General features: G+C 31.7%; 1 protein-coding gene and 1 pseudogene across 1 annotated transcript; one reads left to right on the top strand and one right to left on the bottom strand.

The window, feature by feature from the left end:
• Positions 1 to 3340: 3340 nt before the first annotated feature.
• Positions 3341 to 16643, top strand: LOC131627650 (auxin-binding protein ABP19b-like; annotated as a pseudogene).
• On the bottom strand, positions 7059 to 7834 carry LOC131627651 (germin-like protein 8-14). The gene has a single exon (XM_058898488.1). The coding sequence runs from the start codon at positions 7832 to 7834 to the stop codon at positions 7199 to 7201; it is 636 nt and encodes a 211-aa protein (XP_058754471.1). The 3' UTR covers positions 7059 to 7198.
• Positions 16644 to 21825: the final 5182 nt, after the last annotated feature.

The following is a 21825-nucleotide window of genomic DNA, read 5'->3' as shown; positions in this document are numbered from 1 at the left end:
ACAGAAATAGTTATGGAATTGCATTTCGTTCTACCCGTCGAATACTTAAATCGGAAGATCTTATCGTAACACACTCACAATACGCATCAAAATCACCAGGCATCAACCGAGACGCGGCATTAGTGTCCATTTCTGCAACACCGACGAAAGCTCACATCAGCGATTTCTCCACCGACACAAACAACACTGAGGCATTAAAATCGATATCCATTACAGTTATTAGCTCTAAATCCATATCTGAAACCTAGAAACTAACAGATATCATTCCTAATCAAGATTTATGATGTCCATTTCTACAACAACATAAATCCGAAGCATATAAGCAAAATGATCAAGAACAACAACAATGATGATTTGTAAAGCGAATATATAAACGATCCCAAGATCAACAAATGTACATACAATAAGAGTAGAAATATACATACAAAACCCACCATTCGAATGAAACATAGGGAAGAAAGAAGATGAACCGGAAACTTTCACCGTGTCAAAGCAATCGAGACAAATCCATAGCCAATCTACAAGATGTAGCACCCAATGGTGTTTCCTAAGCCTCTAAACTATCAAAAATAGATCAGAGCTCTTCCATGGGGGAAAGAGGTGATAAAAGGTAGCCCATTATATTAGGCTTCGCTTCATGCCTAGTTGTAATTATTCTTTCTACTCCATCAAGATGGTCATTGCCACTGTCTTTCTTGATTCATGTAGAATAGGTTGGTTAAGGCAAAGCAGGTTATCAAGAATCTATTCAATTAAATGTTGGTTCATTGGACTTTCCCCTTTCCATTCCTTCGCCTTTTTAATTGAGGGACATACAATTGAACTTAAAGCGCCTAGAACGATATTTTAAGAAAGAGGCGGAACATCACTCTTCGTGGCTGCAAAGGGAAAACAAGGTATTTATTCAGTCAAAGATAAAATTTTGATGCGCTACATTAGATGCACAATGAGACTCACCTTGTATTGATGGTGTTAGTGCTCTATATCAAATCATTTTGTTTTGAAGAGATAAGATTTTTTTCATTTTTGGAACATACCGCACCTTAGTTTCACCACACTGTCGTGCATTTTGATCGAACCAACACCAACTACATTGCAAGGGGTGATCATTGCCCATCAACACAACTCCACTGTCAACCGATAGGATTAGAATGTCATAGCAATTTGTTCTTGACTTTAGACTAAGGTAAGTTGAAATTCAGTTGTTTTTTATTTTATTTTATATAGAAGAAAAGTCCATCTACTCTTCTTCTTCCTTTGAATACGAAAAAGTGATTTGGAATCTCTCTCTCTCTCTCTCTCTCTCTCCCTCCCTCTCTCTCATTGCTATCAATCAAAGGTTTTAGAGCTAAGGAAAGAAAATGGAATATTAGGGCTGTGATAGGACACTATATCAGTGAGGATTGCACTATGCCACCTATCCGTCCTTACCTGAGTGAGAGTAATGCAAAACTAACGATAAGTCAGACAAACTGGGATCATCTTTTGGCTAGAAAAACTTTTATTATGGGCATGATACACTAAATATCACTATCATCTATTGGATTGGATTCGAACCAATATCACTGCTTTTACCTTAGTACCTTTCAACCTAAAAAACAAATTCCTTTTATTTGTCATTTTTGGGAAATTATAAAAATGATGTGATATTTACCGAATTTTTTGAATCATTTAATAAATATTTACTGCTCTCTCCGTTTCTTTTTAAGTGTCATTTTAGCAAAAAGCTCTTCAACCAAGATAGTGGATTGTTATAGTTACTTTTTCTATCATACCCTTATTTATTTATTTTTTCCAAATAAATTTATTTATACACTCTCTTTTTTCAATAACTAATTGAAAAATGTGAGGTGGAGTTATTGAAAAAATAAGGGTATAATTGACAAATTATAACATTAAGTTATAAAACGACACTTAAATTGAAAAAAGAAATTCTTCTAAAACGACACTTAAAAAGGAACGGAGGAAGTAGTAAGTTCTCTTTTTCATTAAAATTATGTTTTTTTATTGAAAATTTAAGATTCATACGGCATAAATATTTTGTCAAGAATTTTAGTCAAATTTGTCGAGAGTTCCTTTTCTCACAATTGATGAACCAAAGTTGGGAATATCAAGATTTCGGGGGGATATGAAGGGGTTGACGGATCTACAGGAGCCGGTGAGCATATAACTCCCACGAAGTTGAGCGTGTAATTGATTATTGAGTATTATAGAATTTTGAAATATTGATTTCTATTTTTTTAAACTTAAATATTGAAATACCTAAGTTTGAATTATTATATTATTATTCTATTTTATTTTTAAAATATTTATTTCTATTTGATTTTTTTTCACAAATTATATAAGTTATAAGTGATTAAAATTTATTTATTATGGGGTTAGTTAAAAAAAAATTTGAATGTTACGAGGGCTTTTGCTTATGAAAGAGTTATTTTTATTTTTTTGTAGTGTCCTCCCTTTGTCTTAGATTTTATTCTCAAGATTGTTTTATAAAAAATAATAGATATACATACATATTATGTTGAAACCAGCGGATTATAAATTCACAATTCAATAATTATTATAATAAAAAAAATATAAATATATTATAATATATTTTCTATTAATTTAGAGGAGTTTAGATTATCTATTCGAAGTTTAGAGTATCTCATAAATGAATTTCATAACTTTACTAGTATTTTATAATTTTGTAACTTTGAACAATTTAAATGAACAAAAAATAATTAAAATATATTATTTTTTAAAGAGAAATATTTTAATAGTAATGAATATATTTATAAGCCGAACCACGTCACTCATGGATTAACCGAATAGTTGTTCAGTCAATTTTTTTTTTTTGAATAGAGTTTAAATTAATCAAATGGTTTAAAATATTTTAGTAGTAAAATAACTTTTAAAAAAAGTTATTTAAATATTTATTCGAGGGTGATTTAGGAAGAAATATATATTAGGAAAAAAAGATTTAGGAAAAAAGTTCATAAGTTATACGTAAATAATGGATAAGGGTGTATAAAGTATTAGGAAAAAAAAGTGGATAACTATATTAAAATTAATATTTTTTTAAATAGTCTAGTATATGTAAATAGTAATAATTTTAAATTAAATAAAATAATCAGGTATATTCAAAATATACATTAAAATATTTATAATTTACTATCTTCAAAATAAATTATAATAATTATCTTCAAAAAATAAGTTATAATAAAATAATTTCATATATTCCAATTAAATTATAACCATTTCAAATTAATTAAAGAAATTAGTTAACCAAGTTTTAAGAATTATCATTATAAATAACAAGTTAATCTCATTATTCTCTTGACTCATCCAATTTCAAGATATGAAGATTATTCACACTATTCTTTTCTTTTTTTCTCTTGCCTCACTTTATATCCCTCATGCTACTTCTAGCAATGATTTTTGTGTAGCAAACCTATTACTCCCAACCACCCCTTCAGGGTATCAATGCAAATCTGAAGATAATGTAACAGTGAATGATTTTGTATTCTCTGGCTTTGTAGCTGCAAAAATAGAAGATCCTTTTAAGGTTGGATTTACTCCTGCATTTGTCACTGAAATACCAGGTCTTAACGGACTTGGTGTTTCGGCGGTAAGAGCAGACATGGATATGATGTAAATGGAACGGTACCATTGCACTCTCATCCTGATGCAACTGAATTAATTATAAATTATGAAGGCGAAGTGACGGCCGGATTTATTACACCAAACAAAGTTTATTTAAAGGTTCTTAAACCTGGTGATGTTATGGTTATTCCAAAGGGAGTATTGCATTTTCTAGTTAACACTAGTGGTAAAAAAGGCACTGGTTTTGCATTTTTTAGTAGCTCAAACCCTAGTGTGCATTTGTTTGATAATCTATTATTTGGCAATGATTTATCAAGTTCCATAATTGCACAAACTACTTTACTTGATGTAGAACAAATTAAGAAGCTTAAGGGTCAGTTTGGCGGTAGTGGTTAGAATTATGTGTTGGTTTTAAATAAGTTATGTCAGTAATAAATTCATATGAGTAATTTTCTTTTCTATTTTATGTTAAATTTGTATATTTAACAAAACAAGAGACTACTACTATATATGGTTCTTAATAAATTCATATGGTTTATCAATTGTTTTAATTAGGGGAAATCGTCGTACGATTCGTGAGAAAAATTGAACTGAACCGAATCATAATAAAAATTTATTCAAATTGAATCAAACCGTTTCAATTTACTAAGAATCGAATTGAATCAAAATTATTGGTTTGATATACCGTTTCGAAATTCCGAACCGTTAGAAGGCAATTTTTCCCAAACCGAACCGTTCATCAAAGAACCGAACTGTTATTTTTTTAAATTTTTTTCAATTTTTTAACTTGTTTTAAGCATTTTTCATTGTCAGTTCGGTTCGATTTCAATTACAGTTCGATTCTAGAACTGTTTGTGCATAATGGTTTGATTCACTAACCATAAATAACCGTTTAATTATTTTAACTTCAATTTAATTCAGTTTAGTTCGGTTCAATTCTTGGATTTTTTGAACAACACTAATTTTAACCAACAATTTCTATGTCATCTAGACACACTATCTATACCAACTGCTATAGGAAATCATATTAGTTGATATACAAGTGTGAAAAAATATGATTAATTGAACCCATTTACAAATTAAATGTATTTGAATAATTTTATTTTGAATTTTTTACATAGTTAATGAATTCAACAACATATTATAAATAAGTCTATTAACAAAATTTAAGTTGAAAATCATTTAAAACTGTTTGAGTAATTGGTTAAAAAATACTACTATTACATGTTAATAATTTTTAATTAACAATTAACGCTTTTAAAAATTTGGATAATTATTATCCGAAAATGCAACAACAAAACATTTGAAGAAACTTGTTTGTTTTTCAAAAACAATTCTTTTTAGAAAAAAAAATGTTTTGTTATTTGCTGAAAATAAAAAAAAAGTTTTACAACTTTTTTGGAAAATAAAAATATTTTAATATTTATTTATTTCTAAAAATGAAAAAATATTTTAATATTTTTTTATTTCTAAAAATTAAAAAATATTTATTTTCTAAAAATATTTTTTCATTGAAAGAAATATATTTTTTAATATTTTTTCTTTAAAAAGTTTAAAATATAAAACCAATTTTGAATTGATTATTGAGAAATGAATCAAATTATTAATGTCCTTTGGTTCAAGTTAATTCATGAAACACAGAGATTGAAGTTAATAAAGATATAACACTAAAATCACAAATATCAATTAGAAAAAAAAATTGGAATCAAGGAGATAAAGATTGAAGTTAATATAGTTTGACATTGATCTAAAATTTGTTTGTTAGTCAATTCAAAAGTCATAAAATGATTTTATATTTTTTTAACAATACTTTATTTATTGAGAAAATAGTGGAGTGATCAGATGGCACAAGGTCAAAGGGAGAAAACTCCACAAAATACAAAACTAAATACAGATGGCACAAGGAGTGCTACGAAATACAAAAAAAGATAAACAGAAGCTAAATAAATCGACGAGAAACATAATCCATATTAAGAGGCTAAGAACACCCACCACAAGAAAGCATTAGCCCAACAAAGTTCCCAAGCACCAAAGCAACGCTTAGGAGAAAACGAATTAGAACTCTGACAATCAAACCCGACATCAACAAACTAGAAGAACTACTAGCAACACCAAAATTACTAGTAGCAAAAGAAAACGTTAAACCACTTGAACAGTTATAAGCTAAGGCACGTGATAATATTCCGAAGTCAATCAATGAAGGAGAGAGTTCAGTGTTGACCTATTAAAAAACCAAGTTCAGGCCAAATAAATGGTCTTATCATCTACCTATTTCATGCTTGTTGACGAACCAAAAAAAACTATTTATCATTCCATATTAACCCGATATGCAACATCATTACATGTCAAATCATAACGAAACCTTCCATAGACTTAGCCCCCTCCCCCATCTAAAGAGATAAAAAAACTCAAAAAGACACCCCACTTAAAGAGAGAAAAAAACTCAAAAAGTCACACCCATTGACGAATATAACCACAAACTTGTCTATACAATAAAGATCATTCTTCATCACTTTTTCATCGGATTTTTCATTAGAGAAAACCGACTAGTGAAAACCTTTCACATAAAGAAAATCTTACATTTTTCCTTTCCAAACATTATAATTGGAACCATTCAAATTTACCATCCTAGATGTGTTTGTTTCCAACGTTACTCAAATCAAACCACGACTCTAAATACCACTTGTTGGGAGGAAATCACAAACGGAAGGGAAAAATCCAACAAGATAAATTTTCTCAAATATCACATGCAACGACAATCAACAAATTAAAAAACACATCAAACAACGTAACACAATTTTATCGTGGAAAAACCTTTATTAACTCGGAGTAAACAACCACGGGATCCGTAGGCCACTTAAAATCGTCACTATAATCAACAATGAGTACATAGAAGGTTGTCTCTAACACTTGTTAGAGGTATACATCAACATCATCAGGATTTGCAATCCATCTTAGAATACAACAAGAATCAATAGAGACAAAACAACCCAAAAACACAATGAAATTCTAACCTCAAAGATGGAGTCGACAGGCCTCTTAGAAAGCTCTGAATCTAATCATCAACGTTCAGAATGTGCTCTTATAAATCATAAATGTTGTATCAAAATTTCATGATGATCCGACCGTTGAATTTTGCACAAGCTTCAATTTTATGGGACTTATTTGTGCAAAATTGAGGTTGCGGGATTTCACTCTTCTCTCTAATTTTTCTTGTTGTTTCTCTCACACAATGAATGAATAGCCTAATTCTATTATTGGGTGATAAAAAAGTCTTACACACACAAGGATCACTAACCCACATCTAATTGGGTCTCTCCAAATAGGAGGGAAAGTCCAACATATTAAACAATTATACTCATTCTTTTCACTATAATTATTAAATTTTATACATGTCTATACAGTTGTCACCAACGATATAAATTATATGAAACATTGTTAGTAAAAAAAATACATTGAGATTATATGAGAAATTAAGAACGAGATCATCCTCTTATTTTATTTAAATTAAAATTGACAAAAAACATAAATTCAAAACACACATAGCTTTTATTGCTTACATAATTAACTTAATTTAAAACAAACAAAGAGAATGAATCATAAGCTAAGAATCCTAGCCAGTACCACCAAACTGAGCCTTAAGCTTCTTAATTTGATTTTCGTCAAGGAGAGTAGTCTTTTCAATTGTGTGAGTTTCTAAATTGTTACCAAATAGTAACCTATCGAGGATATGCACTCTAGGATTATCGCTACTAAAACCAGAAAAAGTAAGAGCTTTTCCAGGACCCGAGTTAAATTTAAAATGCAAAAGTCCTTTTGGAATAACGAAAACATCACCAGCTTTAAGAGTTTTCACATAAACATTTGTTGGTGTAATAAATCCAGCAGTAACGACACCTTCAACAATAATTGTTAATTCGGTTGCGTCGGGATGAAAATGCATTGGTACAGTTCCATTTATACCAAAATCAACTCTTGATGCAGAAATACCAAGTCCATTGAGACCTGGTAAATAATTTACAGTTGCAGCTTTATATCCAACATTAAAAGGGCTTTTTAAGCTTTGAGCTACCAAACCTGAGAATGTGAAATCATTCTCGGTTACAATGGTTTCTGACTTGCATGGATAGCCTGAAGGGGTTTTTGAATATGCTAAGTTTGCAACACAAAAATCATTGGTATAAGAATTAGCATCGGAAGTATACGAAAGAAGAGCAACAACATAAAGAATAATGAGAATCATCTTCATTTAGGTGAAATGAGAAAATAATGATATTGATTTGCTATTTATAGTGTTGATGTTTTTACAAGGTAGAGATATGATTTTAAATTGTGAACCACGTCATGTGACGTGGTTGCAATATAGTGTTTGCAACCGCAACCTATTAAATTGCATTTATAGTTTGATTATTAATCATAATTAAAATTGAATTTTTTTTCACGCAACAGCTATGTTTAAAACGTGCTACAATGCATTGTAAACTTAAGCAAAAAAAAAAATATAGTGAAGAAGAAGGTTTTGTGTATTATAGTGTTGATTGAATTTTAGAATCTGAAGTATCTCTTTTAGTTGTTAAATTCTAAAAATGAAAAGGTATATTTGTCAATTTCAAAACTTTCCAAGAGGTTCAACAAGCTGAAAACAAATTTCTCTACTTGCATTGTTTGTCTTTTAAACAAGTTTATTTCTTTCAAATAAAATAAAATAAAGCAAGTGCGGTAGTTTTTATTTTGAGATAACTCAAATAGTCTATTTTATTTCTCCTTTCATTTTTGAATTTAAATTTAAATATTTAAAATCCAAAAACCTTAGAATGAATTTGTTTATAGTTTTATTACAACAATATCTTTTTATTTAAAAATATTTGTTCAAGTTCACAAAATCACGCAATGTAACATAAAGATATTAAATGCAAAAGAAATCTTAAATGTCTAACAATGTTGATAAAATGTAAAACATAAAAGATCAATACATGATAAAAAATTAAATAGACAATTCAAAATAAAAATCAAACTTAAAGGTCAGGGAAGTATTTTTCATCTTAATGAAAATCTTTTATGTAATTTTAAGAAAGATCAAAATATCAATCTGGTCCAATTTTCTTAAAAGCAACTTAACCTTAGACAAAGTATTGCTTAAGTGTAAGTTAATTATAAATAATAAATGTCTAGGACCAGATTAAATCGTGTAGAATGTACTAGGTAGTAAGGATTTCCTTCAAGCAAGGTAACATTAAAGTCATCTTCAAGAATGTAAGCTATTCTTCAGTAATTAAGTGATTATAAATCCTAGAAAAACTCGCAAAAAAACAATATTGTTAGATTTGACGTTTTTAGTGGTTATTTTCACTTTGTCTACGTATAAAAAAAAATATTTATTCATCTATATAACTAATTTACACCAACTAATTTATCAATACAAGAAAATAAAACTTTTGCAACGATTATTTTGAGTGTTGTGATAGTTCTAATTGTCGCCAATTCTGCGTTGCGAGCATTTCTTAACTGTTTCAAAATCTTGTTTCACGAGCCTGTTTTATGATAGTTAAACTTCGTTACGTATTTCAACGGTTTTGAATTTGTCTCTAAATTGTAATTGCAACATTTATAATTATCATCAATTTTATTTGACAATTTGTTTTTAAAGTCTATTGTGACAATTGTGAACAATTTCAAATGTGAATTAGTGACAGTTCAAACCATGCTATTTCTTTTGATTCAAAACATTTAAAAATGATGCCAAAATTTTAAATTTATTATTTTAGGCAACAATTTAACCTATTAATAAAAAAGTTGGTACTTTTTCATATTTTATCATTCAATTTTTAAAAAAAAAAATTATAAACTAAAATATACCCACTATAATTATTTAACAAAACAAAATAAATATTTAATTATTTAAAAATATTCAAACAAGTAAAACTACAAAGTAGATGAAAATATCAGCCGAAAAGTTCCATAATTAATTTGATAATTTGAATCTAAGAGAAGCTGTAATATAACAATCTAAAAAATTCAAAAAACAATGTATCTACTCTAGCATATATTGTTCTTCTAACTTCTTTTCCTAAAGCATTTAATGATTTTCCATTCAAATTATCCTCTGCAAGATGACAATATATACTTTAATTCAACCAATCACTACAAGAAAACAACTTATTAGCCGGGTGATTATGCCAGGTGTTAATCACCTCACAAAAAAAAAAAGGTACTTGCAGGTAGGGGTGTTCAAAATCAAACCAACTTAATAGAAAACTGCAAACTAAACCAAACCAAACAGAAACCGCAAAAAATGCTTTTGGTTCAGATTTGTTTGGGTAATCTTTTAACAATACCGCACGGTTCGGTTCGGTTTACGGTTTGTATTTTGTAAACCGAACCAAACCGAATCAAATCGCACACCTTAACCTTATGATTTCGAACAATTTTTTCATCCTTATACATATAATTTCAGTCCCGATCTTCTCAAATCTCTAATAGTATTATCGCGTATTCTTTGCCACATACATCTTCCCTCTTCTTCTCTAATCTCTACTCACTTATATTCTTTCTTTTTCACCTACTCATTTTTATGTCAATGTTCCCTATTTCAGTTTCGTTATTATCGCACATCTTCTTCTCTAATATCTAATCTCTCAACTCTTTTGTTTTTTCTTTTTCATCTTCACTAATCTCTCGTCTCTTCTATTTTTTTGTTTCATTATAATAATTTTTATATTGTTTTATGCTATTATTTTATGTTTATTATTCCACTTTTGTCTAATTTAATTTTTACATATTAAATGAAAAGTTGTTGTCAAAATATGATGAGTTTTGTTATTTGATAGTGAAGAATGTCTAAATACGAAGTTATGTTGTCATCTATATGTGTATGTATGGCTCAACAAAATATTTGTAAAAAACCGAACCAACCGAACCGAATCAAACCGCATTGGTGTGGTTCGGTTTTTTTCTAAAAGTCAATCGAACCAAACCAAATCGTGTGATTTTTTCTCTTGTGATTCGGATGATTTTTTTCGTCAAAACCGCTCAAACTGCACCGCGAACACCCCTACTTGCGAGGTGTTATTCACCTCGCAACACAACTTTTTTTTAAAAAAAAAATATTGTAAGTTTTTCCATTTCGCATTTGTTAGAGGAAAATTTAAATTTTTCTAAAATAAGGTTGTGAAGTGACAAACACCCCGCATCTGTTTTTAAAAAATTTCTGGAGAAATTTATTTGTTCAATCAATGATGTGTCAGTAGTGGCAGACAATATTTAATGTTATAACGTGAAAAATTATTTGTTGGGTGAACTCCACATGGTAAGTTCCAACGGAATAAATTTTGCGGGGTTAAAGCCACCTCGCAAGGTTTTTTTAAAATAGCTGGTGAAAAGCATTGATTGCAGACAGAGGGGCAGGTGAACGTTGGAAACAAATTCTGACATTAATGTTGTGGGATGACTTGCACTTCGCAAGTTTCAACTATCAGAAAAGTTGCGGGGTGATATTCAACTCGCAAGTTTCCTTTATATATCTCATGCACCTTTCCCTTTTTTTCCACCGTTACTTCTAAATTTCTCAAACCCCTTTTGTCTCTTTCTCAAACCCTTTTCTCTGTGAAACCCTTCCCAACTCCTCTACATATCTCTCAATTCTCTCCATTTTATTACCAAATTAAGACCGAAATACTCAAAAAATTTGCTAGATTCGGATCTGCTTTCTATATTGTCATCAAATCCATTTACAAAGGTACACATTTTATAAATTATTTGTTATTTTAGAAAAATTTTAATTGATTTGTATGATAGAAATAATTGGTGTGTATGTTGTATGAAAATGTGTAGTAAGAAATAACATAAATATGATAGCAGCAAGAAAGGGCCTAAAAGATTGAATTTGTTAAAGTGGTTTAAATGTAGAACTAAATCCCTTGAAGGTGACTCCTGTTGCAGAGGAAGAATGCTTCACGAAATTTTAATCTCTCAAATTGATTTGTGTAGAAGTTAACCCAGGGAATTAAATATACATGTTAGTAGCTTGATTTATATGGTTATCATGAATATTGTATAGTTTATTATTTATTATATAGAATATTGTGTAGAAATATATCCTGAATTTAAATTATTTATTGTATTTATATTATTCTAAATATTAATTTAATATTTAGAATAATATAAATATATATTTTTTATTGTATGCGTTACTATTTGCTAGGTGAAACTCACCCTGCAAGTCACTGAACATACTGCTATGTCTGCTCTGACTCAATTGTTCCACCTGCTCTGAATCAATGGTTTCACATGGGACGATGTTTTCTGCAAGTCTTGGAAAGCGGTTTACGGGGTGAGTATAACCTGGAAACATTGCGGGGTGAAAACCACCTGGCAAAGTTGCGAGGTGCATATCCCCTTGCAAAAAGTTGCGACTAACGTTTTTGCTGAGTGTTCATACCACCTCGCAATTATTACGTTGCAGGGTGATATTTGCGTTTGCGTGTTTTCACCTGACAAATTTGTTTTTTTTTGTAGTGAATACTCATACTTACAATTTGAGATAAATTATACCAAGATTTACTTTAGTGAAGGATGATGTTCCATTCAAGAAAAAGAAATGAATATAGTTGATTGATTGATGATATCGAACCAGTTACTCTGATCTCCGTCACGGCTGTGTGAGATGGACCTGCATGGTTAATAATCTAATGTCTAAGTTAGTTCGAAATTCAAGATCAATATGGTGAAAAGTGAAATTTAAAGAGTGTACCTTGTTTTTTTGTGTGAACTGACTTTAATACCTTTCACCAAGTGGGGTGAGTTTGAAATGAATTCAGCCTTAGTTATTTGGGCATATGTCCGTCCTAGAACAATTTCCTCCAAGGCTTTGACGGACACTGAGTGAGGCGGGAAAATCTTTAGTGGTTTCGGCCGGCCTCCAAAATGTTGTCCGATGGGAACTCGAACTGAAACATTTGGGATCAGTTGAAAAACTATTGGGGAACAAGGCCATTAAATGAAATTCCATCATATAAATGTTTCATCACATCCTTCAGACAAATGTGTTGACACGACAACCTAGGGCATGACATAGCTTATAGTCCACTTGAGTAAACTTGAGTTTGCATGTATCCCAAAAGAGAAACCTAATCGTTGGTCTCGTAATTCCTCTCTCTAGTTGATTAGAGTCGTTTAGCCACATTCCTCTATAAATAGAGGAAGTAAAGAATTTTGGAAGCTTTTCATAAACCTTGGCAAGGGAATGGGTGTGTATCCTGATTGTAACCTCCATCCATTTACTCACGATTGTATGGATCCAAAAGTGATATCTTTATCTGATGACTTTGCTTTAGGAAGTGCATTTAGGGGTTCTCTAGGGGAAGAAACTTCTTTATCTAGGTCCTTAAAGGCCCATTTATCCATCAAAGCCTGAGAGGTGAATCGTACAACGGTCCCCATTCCTCCTCCCGTCTTGACTGAGGAGGAAATACAAGTTATCCTACAAATAAGGGAATGTGTTGACGACTTCATTCAACTTTCCCTGAGAGCCACCGGTTGTGAACCGAGTAATGGTGAGGTAAAAACCCACTTGGAATATTAGGGTAATACTAGCGTAGGAGGGGCGTAACATTGATGCAACCTACTAACATTGTAAAGTACAGTTGGGTGGAAGCATAACTAGTGGGTACACTGTTCGTTCTGAGTATTGGCGAAGCCATTGACGTTGTCGACATCATGGGCAATGACCTTTATAATGGTCGGATGTTTCAGGATGTCTATTCATATCACAAATGTTAGGCATTCTTTCTCTTGACGATGCGGTGATGAAGGATGCGAATTGGCCCTAGTGAAGTTCATTCCACAAAAGTAAAGAATAGGCGAATTGACACTTACACAATCGTGAGTGCGGTCAGTAGGTACGAGAGAAAGGAAATCTTTAGTGAGTACAAAGTCCAATACTTTTGTATTATATGTGTAATTGAATTTTGTAGATACCATGGTTAAGTTGCAGCTTCTCTTTGACCTTGTTGATGCTCAAAGTGTTCAGACTTGTCTCTCTAGCCAGGTTGTGAATCCCCTCCTCAAACCACGACTTCTACTCTGTCTACCGCTCTCGTCTCCATCACTGAAACTACTTCCATTGCCTCTGGGGTCGACCAGTTTTATTGTTAAAGAGATATTTCCATCTCAAATTTCGACGAAGAGGGCCCATGATGAAGACCAATACCCCCTAGGAGAATAAGGTTCTCCAAAATGGACTCATCTCTTTGGGGACTATGCTTCAGGGGAAATGAGTCCTTTCATGTAGATGACTGCCTTTTTTCTCCCAGCTTTCCCGTTCTCCTGATGAAGTTATTGCGATTATGACAACAGAGGACATACTTTACGTCCAAAATCTCGCTGAGGCAAAAAAATGTAGCTAATCTCTTAGAGCATTTATAACATGCACATGGCTTCTTTATTCCTTTCTATGGTCATCGCTAGCCGAGGATATATATTGGCTACCGGTAATCCCTACAAGAAAAAAGACACTTGAAATAGGTAGTTTAAAATTATGAAGCAGAGGTGCTTAGCTATTCTGAAGGACCCGACTGAGCTACAAAAGAAGGTTAAGGTTGCTAAATCTTTGGTAGAAAAGGATAAGACCTAGAAACTTACTCCTACCCTGGCTGCCTGGATAACTAAGTTGGAAATTACGCTTAAGGTGGGGAAGAAGAGTCATCAGGTTGCCTCAGATGCTATTTTAGAGAAGACTCGTTAGGAAGAGGAGGATCGAAAAACTAATTAAACGGGAGGACAAGGCTCATGTCAAGGCCCTAAAAATTGTGGAAGATTGGGTTACCGACTTGAAGGTGATGCTTCGTGATTCGCTTTAGCGTACTCTATAGACCATGTAAGGTGTCAGCGATTAGGTCATGGAGTAGGCGGGGAGGATAAGTCCCTTTGTCATAATTTCTACTAAGGCACTAAACTCGGCGCATTGGCTCTTGGCGTCATAGCTAAATCGCTTCTTCTTTTTCTTTCCTTGTATTATTATAATTTACTTGCAACATTTCCCATGCTTTGTGTCTTAGATGCAACAATTGTTTATGAAATATGTAATTCATATTAGATATAATAAGCTCAATTGTGTTTTACCTGTTAGTTAAATGACAAAACCGAGGGAAATTTTTTTTTTTGGCAATTTAAAATTTTCAAAAAGTTATCGCGGGGATCGAACCCATGATCATTACACCCTTCCTCTCGATGAGGTTAAATTCGAGATGTAAAATGACGCACTTTTAATGATGCCCTTCGTTACCTCGCATATAAAACAGAGGTAACAAATCATATCCAAACGAAGTTAAAGATGTTTTCCGTAGAATTCAATGGAACTTTCTTGAGGCCACTTTCAAATTTTTTTACAACATCTATCTTGACAAGGACTTATGGGGCAACCTTTTCGAGTCGGTCAAACGGCCAATTAAGACAAAAAAATAGAACTCCGTTCATTCATACCTAAGAACATGTACACCTTCACTAAGGAGGTGCACACGAGAACCAAGCACCGCACCCCATCTCAGTCGCTGGATCCCATCCAACGATCTCCCATACAAGGCACATCCATCGGGAGCAGTTATAATTGTCGTCCATATATAAGTGTGACTCTCGTCACACCAATATTTGATTCACTTTATTCTTGTGAGTTACACTTCTCTGACTTCACTGACTTGAACGTTATAGTACTAAACTGGTTAAACTTGAGGGTACATCTCCCCCTCCACTTACTAGTGACTCTTATCACCGTACCAGAGAACTTTCACGACGGACTTCATCATTACATCACATATTTCCTGTTTCCCATTGGAATAATTTTCATTACTTAAAATACATTTTGGTGAGTGGGTTCTTGCTCTAAGTTGGACGAGGAGGGATTATCTTCCTTTCGAGATCTCCATGCATTTGTAACTTTACTTCTATATTTCTCTCAACTTTCTATAAGTATTTTTTTAATTATTTACTTATCTACTAAAATACACTAAAGGTATAAATTATAATGGTAGCTAATCCTATCCACGATAGGACTCTATAACATATCAGGGTTGTCGACCTCATATATGTGGCTATGATTGTTTATCGTAATTTTATATATAACAGTGTTAATCTGAGCCACTTGTTCAATAATTAACTGCTCATATGCAAAATAGCCTAAAACTCTGTGCTTTAACTACATCGAGAAATTAGAGTTTAGGGTGACCACCATCTCAGTTGGTCCACTATAGAATACTCACCTTTCCATCTTCACCTTGTAAGAAAATTAACATTATAATTTATAAATAGCAAACCAACCTTTATTCTATTATCACATATCAAATTTTCTAACATGGAGATGATTCACATTATTCTTTTCTTTTTTTATCTACTCTCATATACATCCCATGCTGTATCTACCAATGATTTCTGTGTAGCCGACTTCATGTTTCCAAAAACCCCTTCAGGCTATCCATGCAAGCCAGAAACAAATGTAACAGCAGATGATTTTGCATCATCTACTCTTGATGTACTCCACACTGCATTTGTAAAGGATATACCAGGTCTCAATGGACTCAGTATTTCTGCGGCAAAAATAGATATTGATATAAATGGAACGGTTCCAATGCATATTCATCCTGATGCATCGGAGTTAATAATCGTTGCTCGAGGTCAAATTAGTGCTGGATTTATAACACCTACAAATCTTTATGAGAAAAATCTTAAAGTTGGTGATGTTTTTGTCTTTCCAACAGGACTATTGCATTTTCAAGTTAATACTGGTTCGGAAAAAGCTATTGTTTATGCTGTTTATGGTAGCTCAAACCCTAGCATTCAATTACTTTTTGATTTATTGTTTAAAAATAACTTACCAACTGCAATAATTGAAAAGACTACTCTCCTTGATCCTTCACAAATTATGAAGCTTAAGGCTCAGCTTGGTGGGAGCGGGTAGAATTGCTAGCTTATGATTCTAATTTTATGTTTGTTTTAATTAAGTTAATTATGTATGAAATAAAACTTATGTGTGTTTAGTTTTTATGTCAAATTTCATTTTATTAATGTAAAGGATGTATGGTTCTTAATATCTTATACAATCTCAATGTTTTTAATTTTATTTTTTATCAACAATTTGTTATATAATTTTGAGACTAGGGATTTTTTTTTTTTTCAATTGTAAAGTGGTAAAGATTATTTGGAATGAGATAGGGTTTTGGGTCGGTAAACCGGTCGTAGTGTTGGAGGAGTGCTTGTCAAATTTTATGGATTGATATTTATTTTATAAAAGAAAGAAAGTTAGAGAAGACAAATTGGGAGTTGTTTGACTTGGAACTTCGTGGTCTATTTGGTTATTATGTACTGAAATTTACTTCTGGAATGTTGATAATACGGTTTGAAGTATAAAAAATTTGGTTCGGAAGTGGACAGTATTAGGAGAAATTACTAATCCCAATTATAGCAGCTTTTACGAATTTAGTAAAGATCTTTTGTTATTTCTCTAGTAATTTCAATTGGTTAGTAATTTTTTTTTGTCGGATTATTTTCCTTTTTTGTTGGATAAACAGGTTGGAGAACCTTTAAAACACGTCCAGCACCGGAAGTTCTTTCCCTCAATTCGTCAGCATGAATTTTATAACAATACTACTTTTTCAACAAAATGCCATTGGAATTGGAGAGCATGGTGCAACCGTTGCATTGCATCAATGCAACATTGCTTTGAGTATAATAATAATAAACACAAAAAATAATTGGTTTTATAGATTTTATTTTATTTTTATTTTTATTTTTTTATGTTATTTTAATAATTTTTTTGCTTTTAAATTATGATATTTAAGTTTTTTACATTCTAATATTTAAATTTAATGTTTTAATTTTTTTTTAAAAACATATATAAATAAAATATTAATAAATAAAATAAAGTTGTGAGACTCAATATGTGTTTTTTAGAATTGTACCATTGAAGTGAAAATTAGATGAGTTGTTTTAAAATGACGTGGATCCACGGATCTAAAAACAAACTCAAAAATAGATAACACTATTAGAAATGCTCTTAGTTCTTCCATTACTATTATCTTGCTTATGAAAAATAACATTACACTAAAAATTACAAGTGATAGTCTTCCTAAAATAATATTTTATAAAAATATGAGAATTATGAAACAAAAGAAATAATAAAAATTTTCATATTAAAGAAGAGAGAGTAATATAAATAAACATTGAATAAGATATTGCTAGGATCTGAATGACATTCAAGTTCATGATGTTTAGAAAATAGGAGGATAAATACGTCATTTTATTCAATTTTTTTTTTAAAGTAAGAAATCACATTAAAGAGAGAACTAAGGGTTCTCCAACCTTGATACACAAAGACAACGTTAATCATTTTATTCGGATTATGCCTCATTGTTACCCCCTTGTACGTAATTTAAAAGTTTTTTATAATTAACTCAATTGACAGCTATGTTAGTTTAATTCAATTCTATTTAGTATGGGAAGCCGCAGTTTCATTATTCTGCATTTTCTATTTATTATAGATGTGCATGTGTTTCGATTTAGGGGCTATAGTAGTTGTTTTAGCATAATAGAAATGATAAAATGACCAAAAAAAATATGAATCGATGAAAATCTTACAAAAACATTTATATGTTTGGAATTAAACCTCCCCTTAATTAAGTGAAGAGTATACTCTACTCTCTCTATAATTATACCTCTTCCCCTTATCAAAATCGAAAAGGTGGGTAAAAGATACATTGCGATAATGATACATTGCGATAATTCAAATATGCAAATTTAGGCATAATAGTATTTAGAAAAGGGAAAAACACCACCCTTTTATTAATTGATAAAATTCAAAGTACAAATAACAAGGAAACTTGCATAATTTTGAAGTAACAAAATAAGAAAGCAAACACATAGAAGTAAGACACATAAGTGAGATTATTTTATATCAAAACCATCATTTAAGAACATATCTCATAGTAGTTGCTCGAGTCTAGGATAAAGTGTCAGGTTATGAAGTCGATTTTGTCATTAAGCCCTTCAATCTTTTCAATCATGAATTTGAGTAAGTCTCCAGTTAAAGGTAGTTTTGGATTACTATAGTTGAAATCGTCTAATTACTCTACAGGTGCTTCTTCATCATTTGCTTTTCTCTTCTCCTCATTTGAATAGGAATTTTAGTCACTTTCCCATTGATGATTTCATATATAATGGTTGGTAAGACATATTTTCCTATTTTTATTACATCTTTTGTGTAATCTTCTTATTCAAAATCAAATCAGGTGCATTCCAGGATCTTTGTGATCAGATTACCATATAGTAGAGATACTTCGTCTTTCTTGTTTCCCATCATGTATTAGATTACTTGATTTTCCTATTTCACATTGATTTTGTTCTCTAATACGTACAACTTCAACATCAAGTTGGGTTATGAGACCAGAGTTGTTTTTTCTTGGAAGAAATATGTGGTTAGTCATATAATGGAACACACGATTATCAGGGGGGATATATCCAGCAATGAGTGGACTTGGTATAGAGGGTGATGGATTCTTTATCAAAGAGGATGCAACAAACTTGAGATTGAAGTTGTATCCTTAATCTTTGGACTCAAGGACAATATCTTCATGGGCAAGATTTAGAATGTTTCTAAACTCTTCCATTGACACAGATATCCTATGCCTTTTTGACTTGAGTCTGAAAAATTCCATCAATGAAGTAAAGATTTTAGAAGAACATCTTGACCAATGGTTGATACACATTTTTGAGGGGCTGCAAAGGAATGTGGGGTAGGTATAATTCTTCAAAAGTCCTAAAGAATTCACAATCTTTAAAGACTTTTGTGTCTAGGGTGTGAATTCTCCTAAGGATTCTGTCTGCAAAGTCTTGAAGGAGTTTCACTTCTTGTTGTTGAGCGGTAAAGGAATTAGAGAGAGGACTAGAAGAAAACTCTGTCCTTCTAAGAGCCGTGATGATTTTGAGAGAATAATCTCACATACACACACATTTTTTTTATAAATAATGTGCAATGCAAAAAAGTGAGAAATGAATACCTATTTATAATGCACCTCTTGATGATTTGATCGTGTAATTCTTGCAAGTAATCACTAGTGATTGGCTAAGGGCTCCAAAATAGGTGTTCCAATCGACTGACTAAGAGCTATAATAGATTGGATGATCATATTTTCCATAATTTTAAGTGTTTATCATCAATTCCATGATTTGATTGCCTTGGAGACTAGGTTTGGCTTGGATTAAATTTGAAAACGTACACAACAAGCTTGTCTAATCGGTTGAAATAAGTTGTCAACAAACTTATGGCGACAACAAAAATATTTATCTCTAGAATGAGGTTCTTGGAGAAGTTCAGAAAAGCCAATATTGATGTTTTTGTCTTTGTTTAAGTGTTTTAAATGTTATATCAATTGATGTGCTCCCTGAAAATTTAGAAAAACTTAACATATCTCTGAAACCGTCTATAAAAGTCTGTGAGGCTTAAAAACCCATAAGAGTCGTGAGTGATTATGGCATCAGTTAGTGTAGTATTACTTAAATCATCATAAGACCTAGAATAACATCATTCATTGAAATAATACATCCTAAATAATCAATACTAAAAACAGAAAACACACATTTAGATAATTGTTAGTTACCAATTTGTGTAAATATCTTAGGTAATTTTTGGTAACTCTCAAGTCTTTTTGTGGTTAATAACTAGTATTTTATTGTCATTTGGTATATATTTATTCTTATATTTATATTATTGTTGAATAGTTCTTATCTTTGCAATCTATGTTGGATTTTGTAGTTTTTATAGATAATTGGAAGCTTGGACCATGGAAAAAGCACTTTGAAGATGTTCCAAGACCAAAGCCAAGGATTGCTGAAAAGAGGTAGCGCGCTAAGCGAGGTTGAGCCCGCTAAGCGCGCTTTTGAAGAAAAGAAGGAAGTTCTGGCAGAGAGTTCCGCGCTAAGCGAGGTCTGGAGCCCGCTTAGCGCGGTTGGGCGGTTTGAGCAATTATTGATAGCGCGCTTAGCGGGCTGCACCGCGCTAAGCGCGGTCTGCGAAACTTTGTTTATTTGTTTATGGGCCAGATCACTTTTTAAGGGTGTGGGAGATATTTTAGAGAGAAACAAGAGCAATATACACTGTAGCAAACCAAGAGTTGAAGATTGAAAGCCTTGATCGTCGATTAATCGCCATTTGATGCTTGTTGATCTTCATCCTTACCTTCTTGTGCAAGCTACCATTCTCATGGATAGCTAAACCCCTTTTGTATCAAGATAAGATGTAATCTTCCTAGCCTTTTGTATGTTTTTCTTGTGAATATATGTGTATGAACAAGTGATGATCAATATAGATGGTTTAGTTTGTTTATTAAAGCTTTTCCTTTGGTATAAATGTTTGAGACATCAATGTTTGTATCTAGACCTAACTAATCATCTTTCAAACTATAAGTTGCAGACATGGATTTAGAGTTTGATGTTTACTAAGTATCGGTTCTTAAAACGTTATTTGTATTGTTTGAACGGTGGAGAAATCGTCGGTTAAACAATACGGTAAATCTAACTATATCGTTGCGGACACGGACGATATAGGTGTCGATACGTAATTATATTGATCGTTAGCAAGTTCATAAGCATCTATTTATAAGGAAACATACAAATTTAGGTCGATGAAATCGAATCTTGATACATTTTCTTTAACTTAGAACTTTCATTAATTTACTCTTTGCTACTAAAAGAATTGAATGATCTTTTGCAAACCTAAAACTAAAGTAACATTAACTCAAGACAAAATAGGCTATAGAACGGCGGTGATATCGCAATAATCCCTGTGGATACGATATAAACGAAAAGTACACCACAATACTCTTTCAACAATAATTTTGCAACAAACTGGCATGAAACAAGCAATTCTAAAATCAACTGCAGGTGACACACATGATCACTTAACAAGGACTGTAAATTAAAATATCATCGAAGAAAATTTAAACAAACTGTTTTAGTTAAGGTTGAAGTAAATCATTAAAAGTCGATTTAAAATTACTAGGAGCATTAGTTAAACCAAAAGGCATAACCAAAAACTCATAGGGTACGTAAAAAGTTATGAACACCATTTTGGGAGTGTCATATGGTATAACTTAAATTTAATGGTAGCCTGGCCCTAAGTCAATCATAATAAAAACACGTGTAGAACCCAACTCATTAAAGAGTTCATCAATGGTGAAATAGGTGTCGAGTAAGGGCTAT

This window comes from Vicia villosa, unplaced genomic scaffold (assembly GCF_029867415.1).
Source record: "Vicia villosa cultivar HV-30 ecotype Madison, WI unplaced genomic scaffold, Vvil1.0 ctg.000393F_1_1, whole genome shotgun sequence".
NCBI lineage: Eukaryota > Viridiplantae > Streptophyta > Magnoliopsida > Fabales > Fabaceae > Vicia > Vicia villosa.
Note: the sequence above shows the minus strand (reverse complement) of the source record. Positions and strands in the feature narration are given on the sequence as shown.

Bases quoted from the DNA above. Each gene is read 5' to 3' on its own strand.
- LOC131627651 (XM_058898488.1), bottom strand. From the start codon at position 7,834: ATGAAGATGATTCTCATTATTCTTTATGTTGTTGCTCTTCTTTCGTAT.